This window comes from Fukomys damarensis, unplaced genomic scaffold, assembly GCF_012274545.1.
Source record: "Fukomys damarensis isolate Sample0158 unplaced genomic scaffold, DMR_v1.0_HiC HiC_scaffold_19, whole genome shotgun sequence".
Classification (NCBI taxonomy): domain Eukaryota; kingdom Metazoa; phylum Chordata; class Mammalia; order Rodentia; family Bathyergidae; genus Fukomys; species Fukomys damarensis.
In genome coordinates, this window is record NW_022900931.1 from 12,652,016 (window position 1) to 12,664,665 (window position 12,650).

Here is a 12,650-nt window from a genome sequence, read left to right on the forward strand (position 1 = left end):
ATGTTATTTTCGATCCATCCAACTTACACTGCGTAGTTAGTAAAAGTTTACAGATTTATTGTGTCCTTTCATCATTGTAGCTTATTGACAGTTTTTCAGTGTCTCTCAGTTTATAGATTAAACTGGATTTAATCTAGCAGTTAATAATATTGTTGTATGAATTTGTTTCACTCAAACTCTCCAGATTTATGCCTAGCAAGAAGTTGCTAAGAATCAGGCCCCCGCTTCCTCTCTCTCTGACCAGGGTCTCACTGTGTATTTCAGACTGTTCTTCAACTCAGTACGTAGCCCAGGCTGACCTCAAACTTGTGATCTTCCTGCTGGGATTGCAGATGCACACCACCATGCCTGGCAATATTTCTTTAGAATTAAGTGATGTTAGAAGCTGGTGATAGAAGTGAAAATCTCTACATTCAATTTAAGTTTTAAGGATTACAACAGGAATTTAGAAAAGGAAGAAGCCCTAAACCTGCTGCTGTGTAATAGCATTTACCCTAATGTAGATCTGTAGAAGAGGGTTAGAAAGCATTCTGGGATATAATCTTTTTGTCTGGAAGGATTTAGCACCAGTGGATCCAGGCATTCATTGTTGATGCACAACTCAAGAGTCATCTAGTTTTAGCATCTCCGGTTTCCAAATTGTCTACCCTATTTATGTCCATATTGGAAGCATGTGGAAAAGGGACCTAGTCAAAAAAGCAAACAGTTATTTAGAAGAAAGCAGAAGAACATCCCATTGGCAAGTAAAATGAATATTCATTTCATTTGGTATTCCACGGTATTGGTGACCTCAGTAATGGCCTTATTATATTTTTCTGAAGCTGACTTGAACTCCACCAGATGCTTCTCATAGCTTTTGATGGCTGTTTGAAGCTGTGTCTTCTCCACTGCTCCCAGGATAGCACGGAAGATCATATCTATGCCAAGGCCAAGAACAGCAACTCCAATACTACCAAGGAGAGAAGCACCTATTTGAGCTAACACAGTGACCAACTTGTTAATTATGCCAGTTGTGATGTTCGAGCCCACGAGTTTAACAGCCACTGCGCTGGCTGCAGATGTGGCTTCTCCCAGGATGACTGATATAACCTTTTGTACTATTGCAATTTTCTCTGTTTCCCGCTCCTTAACATCCTGAAGTTTTCTATAAAGCGTTGGCTCTAGTTTATCTTTGAGTGCTGCATCAACCTTTTGCAGTTCCTTTTGGATTTTTGTCACAGCGTGAATGATGATATCACAGTTTTCTTTTATGGTCCCATCTCTTTGCATTTCAATGGCGGCCAGCCTGCACCCCAGATGCCCATTTAAGACAACAATGAGCTTATTGGTGGCATGGAAGCTGTCAGATAAGCAGTCAAGGAGCTGCTGGTGAAGACGGTTTACTTCCTGCCGCCTCTTTGGGTTCTCTGGGTAGAGGAAGTCACTCTGAGCCATATTTCAATGATCTCTGAAAAATAAAATAATAAATCTTCACATAAAGCCTTGAAAAATATCCACTGTCTTTGTGAATCTGATCAAGAAATCGCATTTGCAAGGCAGGTGTGGTGCCATTGAGCTAAATCCCCAGCCCTAGCAATATGTTGTCTAAAGAGCTCCCAAGAAAACCCAACAGATTTTTAAAAGGAATTATTTTTCAAAAACTTGAATCAGTGTAGGGAAAGTGTGGGCAATAGAATACAACCCCTTGGTGCATAAATTAAGGCATTAGATTTTGTGGTAGGGGGATTCTAGATAGGAAAATTCATGTTTATTGTATTGTTGTTAATAAACATGATTATTTCCAGGTAATATCTAAAAGCTTTTGTGTGCAGCAGAGCCTGGTTATTCATGGTTAGCACTTGATTACTGGTGCTCCTTAATTTCCCCACCCCGTCCTCATACTGAATACCTTCAGATTGATTTCTCTAGTATTTGGAGTTAAATTAAAAGTCATGAATAGAAGAATATTAAAATTTTGAATAAGGCTACTGATGCACATTTTGTTATGTATTCGATTATTCTAATTAGAATATTTAAATCACTTTATAGGCAAATTATTTGTGTTCTAAACCAAAGAGATTTCCAAAGGCAAGGCATATATAAAACTGAATCTTTGAAAACATTTCTCACAATAAAAGTATATATCACGACTCTTGGCTGACTTTTCATGTGGAGAGAAGGTGGGTACCGTATGAGACAGTACAGTCACGAATGTGGGATTCTCCACTTGCAAAGCTTGTAAATTATTTAGAGTTGTCTGTATTGTACTTGACTATTTGTAAGATAAGCTAGAATTAGGGTCAGAAAGAAATTAATGCCATCTTTTTTTGTTTGTTTTTTTCTTGAGACAGGGTCTCTCTATGTAGTTCAAGCTGGCCTTGAACTCACCCAGGCTGGCCCTGAATTCGTGGCGGTCCTCCTGCTCAGCCTCCCAAGTGCTGGCATGGCAGCAGGGACCATCATGCTTGGCAATAATAGTACCATTTTGCAAAATATTTAAAAAATACATAGTGAAAAACACTATAGGATAAATATACCTGGCTGGAGTCTTGGAATTGTACTTGACGTCTTATACTTTGGCTCACAGCACTATTCAGAGAAAAAAGGAACAACTGTGTTCTTTTGAGATTTGGCTGAGTAGTCTTAAAGCACAATAAGAGAAATAAATCACTTAATACACATACTTTAAATAGGCTTCCTGTTTGGCTTGCAGTTTTATTTTTCTGTTAAACCTGCATGAGAAATGAAAAAGCATGGTGTTTTCTGTCTGTGAGGGATCTGAAATATTCTTTTGGAGGAAGCAACATCCTGATTAATTTGGGGCCTGTGTATGGTAGTATCATGGTTCTTGGACAGGAAAGTAAACATGAAGATAACGTATGTTTAAGTGGGGCATGGTGGCACACACCTGTCATCCCAGCACTTGGGAGTCTAAGGCAGGAAGATCACTGTGAGTTTGAGGCCAGCCTGGGCTACCTACTAATGAGTTCAAAGCCAATGAGACCTTTTCTCAAAAATCCCAAACAAACAAAACCAACCCAGAAATGATACAGACAAAAAGAAAGCCTTATCCTCCCAGTCATAAAGATGTAATTTGGAGTTGGAAAGGAGAAATGGGTTCTAAAATGGATTAGAAATACACAGTAAATAACCATTTACTTGTACATTCAGAAAAACGTACTGAAACTCCCTGGCAGAATGAACTACCGTAGACACTAATTCACTTTATCCTCTGTTTGGATCCAGCATGTGTACACACACATGCACAAACACAATAGACACAGATTTCCACAAAACAATATTTGGAAAATTTTCTAATTCTATTCCATTTTTAAAAATTGCTTGTCAAGAGTCTACTAAATATTCCCCAGACTTTCCAATGGGTTGTAAATTACAATCTGATAAGCACAAATTTGGGTTTTGAGTCCTTTTTCCCCCTTCCAGAAATTTTCATTAAACACTTCCTCTGCTTTTTCCTCATTTTCAGATATTATGAAATAAAACTCCAGTTTCTGACTTTGAATCCAGAAGACAGTCCACTGCATCCTTATTCAGTTATTTAGGTGAGATCCATCTTTCTTACCCTGAGAAATTGGGAAGTCTCTCTAGCATCTATGATTATATGAAGGCGTAGCTTTCTGAAAAGATGTGTGTTTCTCTGTACCTCCAGATCAATGGAAATATGAAACTTCCTCCTGGACAGGAGGCTAATACTTCTACGTGGTCAGTTTGTTTTCAATTAAGTGAATATTTTGCCATGATTTCACAGATTAATCATTAAATATATCTGAAAGACTTAACAGGCAAGATTCATACATGTTCAGGAAAGTAATGATGATTTCTAATTTTATTAGGGAATTAAGATAGATTTGTAAATATAATGTCCAGTTGAAAGTTACTTGTCTTACAAAGTTATAAGAACTGTTGGTATTTGGCTTTTGTAAATTAAAAAAAAATTTTTTTTTGTACCAGGGATTGAACTCAGGACCTCGCACTTGCCAGGCAGGCACTGTGCTGCTGAGCTACATCCCAGTCCTGTAGATTTATATTTTATACAATTGCATTTTAATATATACTAACACCATGGCCAGAGGGAGACAGTTTGATCTTCTAGGGAAAGTTCTTCATACTCTCTCAAATCCATTTCCTTAAATATGTGCTTAACAATTAAGGAAGGGTTAGAAACCACATGGAGAGCTGTAGCTGGCAATGTGCAATGTTTTTATTATTACCCTTAATAATCTAACTCCAAATCTCAAATTAATTACTCCATCCAGCAAAATAAATGACCTGAAACTGGAGTCACTCTCTTTAAACGTCATGGTTACTACTCAGGGCGAACTTCAGCTGATGTCTTACCAAGATATAGAACACTGTGCCTGAGAGGTGTTCTAGGCCATGAGCTTGCCCCTATTTTATTACATTTTCAGTGATGACCTGGTCACTTATACAAAGCACGGCATTACCAGGTAGCTCAGCAGTATTTATTGCAGCTCTTATTAACTACACCTTTGCATGGCAAATTTGAACTTTTATATAATTTGAGTTCTTCCATGAGTTACTATCCACTTTGGTGCAGTTTGTGCTGTTATTTGAATATTTTATTGTAGCACTCCATGAAATAGTCCTAGAGCAGGCTGCTGAGGAATCGCTAGCCAGTGGGGGGAGCTCTGGAATTTTTGCTTCACCCAAGCCTTTGCTAAAGCAATTGTGACTTCTTGCTCTCACTTTTGATCTTGGATGGGTAAAATTTTTGATGAGAAAGTTTCATTGCTAAAACAAAGGTTTTACTTGTTACTTAATAAAAATTACAAGGGAACAATCTGAAAGTATTAATAGAAAGATGAGCTTGAAATGGATGCTAGTTGGCATGAGCCTTGTCAATTCTGTTGCATTAGGAAGTAAACACTCATAATTAAAGAAGATATAAAAACTATTAGAAATATATGGATGATCATGTCTAAAATTTAAGATTTATTTAGTGGATGTTATATAATTGATTTTGTTTTTCACATTACAAGATGAAAGCGTATTGATTACATATTTTCAAATAAAACTTTTCAGGATATGTTTGTGAATAACAGTGGGCCATTGTCTGCCAAATGCTGTAGGAATTTTTTAATTAAAAAAATTTTTTTAGTACCAGGGATCAAACTTGGGACCTTGTATTTATGAGGCAGGGGATATAACCACTGAGATAAATCCCAGCCCAAGGGCTATAGGACTTTAAAGAGATAGAATATTTGAGGTGGTTATAGAAAGCTTCATGGAGAATGTGACATGAGATTGTAGAATTACAACATGAGAAATAAAAAGGGAAAAATTTGTAAACAAAGTAATTTTCAATATAAGATTATTGTCACAAATATACAGACTTCTTAAAATAGAGGAGAAAAAGAATCCATAAACCTTCCATTTTAATTATTTTTGTTATGTTTTTCTAAAATTTGTTTGCATGCATCAATGACAAGTTAGTAATAGTATAAATAAAATTCACTTAACTACCATATTTCTAGTTTTATAAACATTTTATTGGTTACATAAACTATTCCATATATTTGTCATCATTTGATAAATCCCTAATTATTTCACTATCACAAATAATGTTCTAATGAGAACTTTAATGTAACTAATTGATTATTTTCTTCCTATATCACCTGAATTATTTCCTCAAGATAAATAGCTAGAAGAATCATATAATTAATGTTTTACTTCTTTTGTTATGTGTTGCAAGTCAAAAATAAATTTTCACAGCAGAATGCTATATCTTCTTCAAAGTCAAAGATGGTCCGGTCGAAATATTGTTGATTTGGGAAAATGTAAGGTTAAATTTCAAAAAGGGATGTTCTTGCATTTTTAGAATACACACTGAACATGTTAAAGATGAAATATTTTGATGTCTAAAATTTGCTTCCAAATAATCTGGGAGGAATAGTAGGGAAGGATTAGAGAGAAAATAAGGTTGGCCTTGTTTTGATACATATTAAAACTTGGTAATGGGAATTTATTATATCATTGCTTCTGCTTTTAGATATATTTGAGTTTTTCCCATAATAACAATTAAAAAAAAGAAAAACAAACAAATAAAATGTTTGTTGGCTTGGACTCAAGTCTCTGACTATTAGCCATCAGGGCTCCCTGAGGTTCTATATTCCTCTCTAGTCTTTTGTCCCTCACTGCCCTTGAATCATGCAAGGTATTCTGTTTTGGGAGTGTGGAAATAGGGTATAGTTTTAATTGGCATGCTTGCAGGGGAAAAACAACAGCTACTGTCTGGTTCTGAGCCTTATGTAATTCAAACTGAATCCATAGGCTTTAATTTTAAAAAGTTCATTGCTGTGATTCTGACCTAATTCTTCACCAGAAAATAATACTGCTTGTGACCAGAAAGCAGAATATCAAAGTTATTTGTCAACATTTATCAGATATTCAGTTATGAACATTTATGCTATGTACCTGGAATCATCTAGGAAGAAAAACGAAATATCTTTATCCTCAATAAGATATTGAAGATATTTGGGGCACACAGTAAATACCTAGTATAGTTAAGTATGATTTAACTTATGAATGAGGCTAAGCTCGTGAATATGAGTTCACATTCAGTTTTTCACAGATACTCAGTGCCTCAATATTAATGACGTAGATGGAAATTTCACCATCCATATAAACAACACACATTCACACAAATGTCAGTTCATCCTTCAACTTTTCTAAATTCTAGGCTCTTCTTCACCTGTGCCTCAATTTTAGAAGTTGTTAATTTTCTTCCTTCCTTGGTGTCTTCAAAGAAATAATTGCACACACACAAAATACTATGGTATCCTATTATAATAAAGCTGTTATTTTATTTATGGCTATGATTCAAGACTGACACGTTATCCCCAAGTCACCTTTACACTGACAATCAGAGTATTATATCAATACTGATAGAAGCATCCACATTACTTACCTTGCCGTGTTCCCGAATTCGTAGTTGCAGCAGTTATTTGGGGGTATTGCTGAAGTGCTTTCTCATCTGGTTTCATCTGGGTGCTTCTGGTGGTGGAATGTGATGACTAAAAGGCTTTGCTAGTTTCTGCTGGGTCCCTCTGCCTGTCTGGTTTATGGGTTACTTCTGCCCAGCTTGGTGCTCAGCTTTCTTCTCTTTCTTAGATGAATATAAACTTTGTGTATGTTAAGTAGTGTAATTGCAAAGACTAATAGAGTGGTAAAACTTAATTTTAAAACTTCTGTTATTTAATAGACTTTCCATGGTTGAAAGATGCTTCCTTGGTGAACTAAGTCAGTGCAGTAGGGAAGATGGCTTTTAGGCTGTGGCTCTGAGATTTTAGGATTCCAATGTGTTGGTGGCGCCCTGTATTAGGTTTCCACTAGCTTCTACACATCTGTGCCTTTACCCATTGCTGGTGCTTTGTTTAGGTCCTCAAAAGATAGAAATTCAGATAAAGCCAAATATGTCTTAACTTAAAAAAAATTCTGAGACTAATGTCATAACCATATTTTCAGGATCTAACAATATTTGATATGTTCGCTGTATAAATTCACTGATATTTCCTTCTGCATTTTAAATTATTTTGTTATTAAAGCACAGGATCATTTCTGCTTTAAAGTTTGCATAACTTCCCTGCCCTTGGCAGAAGTTATCTTCATGTTTATGTTATACCTTCAGTTTCCTCATGTTTGCCAAATTCACTTTTAGTTTTCATTTGGAAACTCCTTGGTTGAAGAAATGTCTTTAGAGTTCGAAAAGAATAAAGACAGACTGACTCAAGCTGCAAAAACGTTCTTCTTCCATGTACAACATCTTGTTTCTTCCACAAATACGTTTGTTGATCTGTTTAATTGTAATATGAACACTCAGATCCTCTTGACCGCTGTGAAAGAAGATAGTAACATTAAGGACTTCTTTGAACAAATGCTCAAAAGTTGTAAGGAAATGAAGTCAGTAGTGAATGCAAAGCACAACAAAATGCAGACAGAACCATTATGGTCCAAGGTTGTAACAGCTCTGTGCTCTGTAGCTGAGAAATGTACCACTGTAGAGTTGCCTCATTCAGCTAAGGGATTGTTCAGCAGTATCCAGACACCAGTCATTGTTTCTGTGCTGAGGAGTAGTAACATCTTTAAGAGTCTAGAATCTTTACTTTCATTCTTGATGACATTCTCCATTATGAATCTTTGATTAAGTGATTTCTATAGAGAAGATACCAAGGAGCAATCAGATGCCACCACATCTGGGAAAACCATGAGTCCAGATCCTTCCAAACTCACTACAAAAGACACCTTGAAAAAAATTACAGGATGCATTAAAAACTGAGAATGCCAGCAATCCCAGAGAGTCAGCAGCAGATCATTTGGAGCACATTGTCAAGGCTGTGGAACCACCCTTGCATATCCTTCAAAAAGCCATAAAAACTGTGGAAACTGGTATTTCCAACTCGAAGAAAGTCATTGACAAGTAGGAGTGCAATAGAAGATATGTTTGTTTATTCCTGTCAGAAAATTAATTTGAATTCTGCAATTTTAAAAAATACTCCTTTCTACGATCCTATTGTAACAACATTGTGGAATGTTAACATAAGAGTGGAGAATAGTCACCTGGTAAACCATTTATGTATCATTCTGCTTTATTAAAATAAAAAGGAATAATTAAAGAAGGCCTGTTTGACATGGCAGTCCTTAAGCAGACTATATTGGTACTTTATTTGTATATGTTTGTGCTACATAATTATATTTATCTCGAGAAATTAGTACATATGCACATCACATCTTACTCATTTTTACTTCCACTTCCATTCCCGGCCCTCCTCCTTCATCCCCACATCCCCTTTCTATGTCCACAAAATCTATCTCCCTGCTACCTTTTAGTTTGCTCTCAAATCATTTATATTTTGGGTTTCTTATATAAGACAAACAATGATATTTCACCTTCTGTGTTTGCTTTATTTTACTTAACATTATGGTCTCAAGTTGCATGCTTTTTCCTACAGAGGACTCCGATTTATCTAAAAAATGTTGAAAAAAATCAACTGTAACATTGCAGTTGAGGCTATTTGTAAATATTATATCTCATCTTAAAACATGATTAAAACAGCTAAACTAATTTCCAATTTTCCCCAGCTGATTTCCAGCTACTACAGTGTGAAATCCAGATAAATTTCAGGATTATTATTAGATAATAATAATAGTCATCTCCAGTAGAGATGACTTTTCAGGCCTGTGGAGCATAATGTAACCTACATTTTTGTTACTTAGATCAATTTCTGAGTATTCTTTTTTTTTTTTGGTACCAGGGATTGAACTCTGGTCTTTGCGCTTGCAAGGCAGGCCACCAAACTGCTGAGCTAAATCCCCAGCCTTATAAAAATATTCTTGATACCATTTATCCAGAATTATACAAAACAATGAGTGAGCAGTAATATAATTTTCTTGCTTATTTGAATAAGATCAGAACAGACACTTTATTATCTGTCTTCTACTGAGCTATTATTAGAGGATATTAGGAATTGAAAAATGGAGGTCTTCTAACCTTTTACAAAGAAAGAACCCTAGCACTTGTAGGGTTGCTGAGATGTGCTTGTATTTGAGGAGAAGACTTAGCAAAATCCATTTACCTGCCTGACAGCATTTGGCATTATGCATTGTGACTGCATACTCTCAAGATGGTCCTGAAAGTCACTGTTGCACATGATACCTAGTAGGAACTTTGTTGAGAATAATAAAAGTGATGGAAGAACTCTAAACTAAGGCTATCATTACCATTTAATCATTATTGTTACTTTGCAGCACTGGGATTGAACCCTGGGCCTTCACTCTAAGCTGCATCCTTAATCCACTTGCCTCCTTTTTCATTTTTTGAGACAGAGTTTTACTAAGTTGCTAAGTTGCCCAGGCTAGGCTTGAACTTGTGATCCTCCTGCCTCAGCCTACCAGAATTCTGGGATTTCAGGCTTGTGCCACCATGCCAGCCTATCACTGTCAATTTAAATAAGGAATTAGTCATCTACTTAAGACAAACAGGTCTTCAGAATGTCTTTTAGGACAGGTCTAGTGGATTTTGACCATTCCTAGAGCTTAGAAGTTCTGAAAAGGGGCTAAATTTCAGTGCATTAACTGCACTTTAATTCAGTACCAATGCTGAAGCCTTGCCCATTTGCAAAAGTTATCTATTAACTGTTACTAAGAATTTTGAGGAAGATCTTGAGTGGACCCATTTGCTACCCTCCTGTCAAAACTACTTAATGTGGGAGGAAGGCGATAAGTCTTTCACTATTCTTGCTTGTTCTATCCTTCATGTGTTTAGAATTTTACCCTTCTCTAGGTCTTTAGCCTTGTGCTCTAGGATGGTAGGATTGCTGGAGAGATTGACACAGAGATAAATGGGACACAGCCCAGGAAAAGTCTCGGGGTAGAGTCTTCCTGTGAAATGATGAGAATGACCAATGGCAGTTGAAGAGAAGTCTTCGGATGTCAATGTGGATGGCAGCGTGAGTGGGCTGGGTGGTTCCCACTCCCATAAGGACAGGTGTGCTCAGGTGCGGGAGGCATCACACTCTCCCACCGCTGGCCAACACTAGCCGCCCACTCCATTGTCTTTCTATCTGCTGCTGATGCCAGCTGATGGAGATATTAGGGGAAAGCTGCCCTCCCTCAGACCTATGATTTTCATTTTATGCTCCTCCCAAATATACTCTGGTTCTGGGTTCCTCTTGTTTTCTTTAAAGTCCTTCAGGTTCTGAAGAACAAAGTGATGAAGACACTCATTTCAAGGTTGTGCCGAGTTTTATTTCTTCTCTGAAGTCATGAGCACTGGATGGCCTAACTGAATGAAGTGTAAGTGGAGAGGAAAAGGTGACTGTCATAAGGCAAAATAAGATCATTTATGAGGGAAAAAGAAACAACTAAAAGAAGGAAAGAAGTCCTGTGATATTTGTAATACCTTTCCCCCCACTTTTTAGTTGCCATTGTCTTCTGTATCTTAGTGTCTCTGAAATCACTTGGTTCAGTAATTGTCTGTTGAGTTTTACCAAATCAAGAACTGAATGCTTTATGGATTTAGATTATTAGACAACTCAATCAAAGATACCTGATTCCCCAAGCAAATCAGATGACCCCAAAGGTCTCTTTTGTTTTTTTACTTTAATGTGTGTAAAGGAAATCCTTACAGTAATCAAGTAGGCATAGTAAAGAGAGCAGTGAATATTGTAAGATAAAAATAACGTATTAAATTAATGCAGAATATTTTGGTAGACACAAAAGGAGAGGTGCATGTATTACTTTAATAAAATAAATGTAGGAGATAATTACTATGCACCTTACTATACCATCTCTTTTAACAATCCATGCGAATTTACACACAGCTAAGCATCTATTCATTTTATCTTCAGAAGACATCCCAGTCTGATTAAGGAGCTGCAATTACGGTGAAATTTTTAAGTTGGTCTTCTATAGTTTCAGAATTTTTTTTCCAGTACCAAGAATTGAACTCAGGACCTTGAGTTTACCAGGCAAGTGAGACACTGCTGAGCTACATCCCCAGCCCAGTTTTAGAAATTTTTCACTTAATCTTTGACTCAATTTAAATCAATGGTCCACTTTACAGATCATGCTCAAAACTGTGGCTTACAGGGAGAAATTGGGGGAATGTGAACTATGTGCATATATCCTAAGTCAAACTTATAATCTATATAGTTTCAAAAGCATATTTTCTGTCTCCAGAGATTTAGTCTATAAAGCAGCATGAAGAAGAACTAAGGTATTATTTTAAAAACTTTGTTATTCCCTTAAGCATCCTCATCACATAAGCCAACAATGTTCTCAAATGGAGCATAGCATAGTCATATACAGGATTAATTAAATCATAGATTGCTGACTTTCGGTTTCCATAAATTTGAGCTTAAGCACTAGAATTTACATTTCTACCAAATACTTAAAACGTGTTGATGCTTGCATGTGCCGGGAGCATATTTTGACCCTCCAATTTAGACAAATTATTTTACTCAGAAAACTGATTTCTTTTGGAGATCAAAAGCTTTAGGCTGACTATTGACTCTATAGCTCACTCTTCTTCACTTTCTGCCTGACCTTGCGACTTCCTGACCCTATAAATATGCGAATTATTCCTGCTTCTCCTATTTACCTCTTTTCCACATGGGTGAAGCCTGTGCCTTAAAAAAAAGAGAAAAGCCTAATTTCCAGTTGAAAACTTTAGCCACAGGCCAAACGAGCCTCATTTTCCTCTACACTCCATACATTTATGGTTCACACTGGTTTTTGGCACTAAGCACCTGGCTCGTACTCTTTCTTACCATTTCTCTTTTTCCTCTGGTCCCTTGCTCCCACCAAACATCTCAAGGCCCTCCTCAGAAGTAAAGCCTTTCTAGTAAAGCCTTCCTGGCTTCTCCTTTCACCTTTTTTTTTTTTTTTTTTTTTTTTTTTTTTTTTTTTTTTTTTAGGGTTCTTCTTCCCTTTTTTTTTTTTTTTTTTTTTTAGCTTTAATTGAGTTTATTGGTACATTTTAGGGATACGGTACAGTTACATTCATTGTTGGGATCTTCTACCTCTACATGACAAGTCTTGATTCTCATTTTTTCCCCTTACCTCTGCCCTCCCCCCACCCCCTCCTCCCCTCCCCATCTACAAACACTTTATTTTCATCTTTTTATTCTCTC

At 36.5% G+C, this 12,650-nt stretch overlaps 2 protein-coding genes across 2 annotated transcripts; one reads left to right on the forward strand and one right to left on the reverse strand.

The window, feature by feature from the left end:
- Positions 1-289: 289 nt before the first annotated feature.
- Smco3 (single-pass membrane protein with coiled-coil domains 3) lies at positions 290-7,257 on the reverse strand. The gene is made up of 2 exons (XM_010638423.3): positions 6,929-7,257; positions 290-1,447 (listed from the first exon to the last, which is right to left on the reverse strand). The coding sequence occupies exon 2, from the start codon at positions 1,432-1,434 to the stop codon at positions 757-759; it is 678 nt and encodes a 225-aa protein (XP_010636725.1). The 5' UTR covers positions 1,435-1,447; positions 6,929-7,257; the 3' UTR covers positions 290-756.
- On the forward strand, positions 3,514-8,580 carry CUNH12orf60 (chromosome unknown C12orf60 homolog). The gene is given in 3 exon segments (XM_019209659.1): positions 3,514-3,542; positions 7,679-8,266; positions 8,268-8,580. Coding segments are annotated over 2 exon segments (732 nt in total). The 5' UTR covers positions 3,514-3,542; positions 7,679-7,708; the 3' UTR covers positions 8,442-8,580.
- Positions 8,581-12,650: the final 4,070 nt, after the last annotated feature.

What these genes read in the sequence shown, in the direction of transcription:
- Smco3 (XM_010638423.3), bottom strand. Translation starts at nt 1,434, where the DNA reads ATGGCTCAGAGTGACTTCCTCTACCCAGAGAACCCAAAGAGGCGGCAG.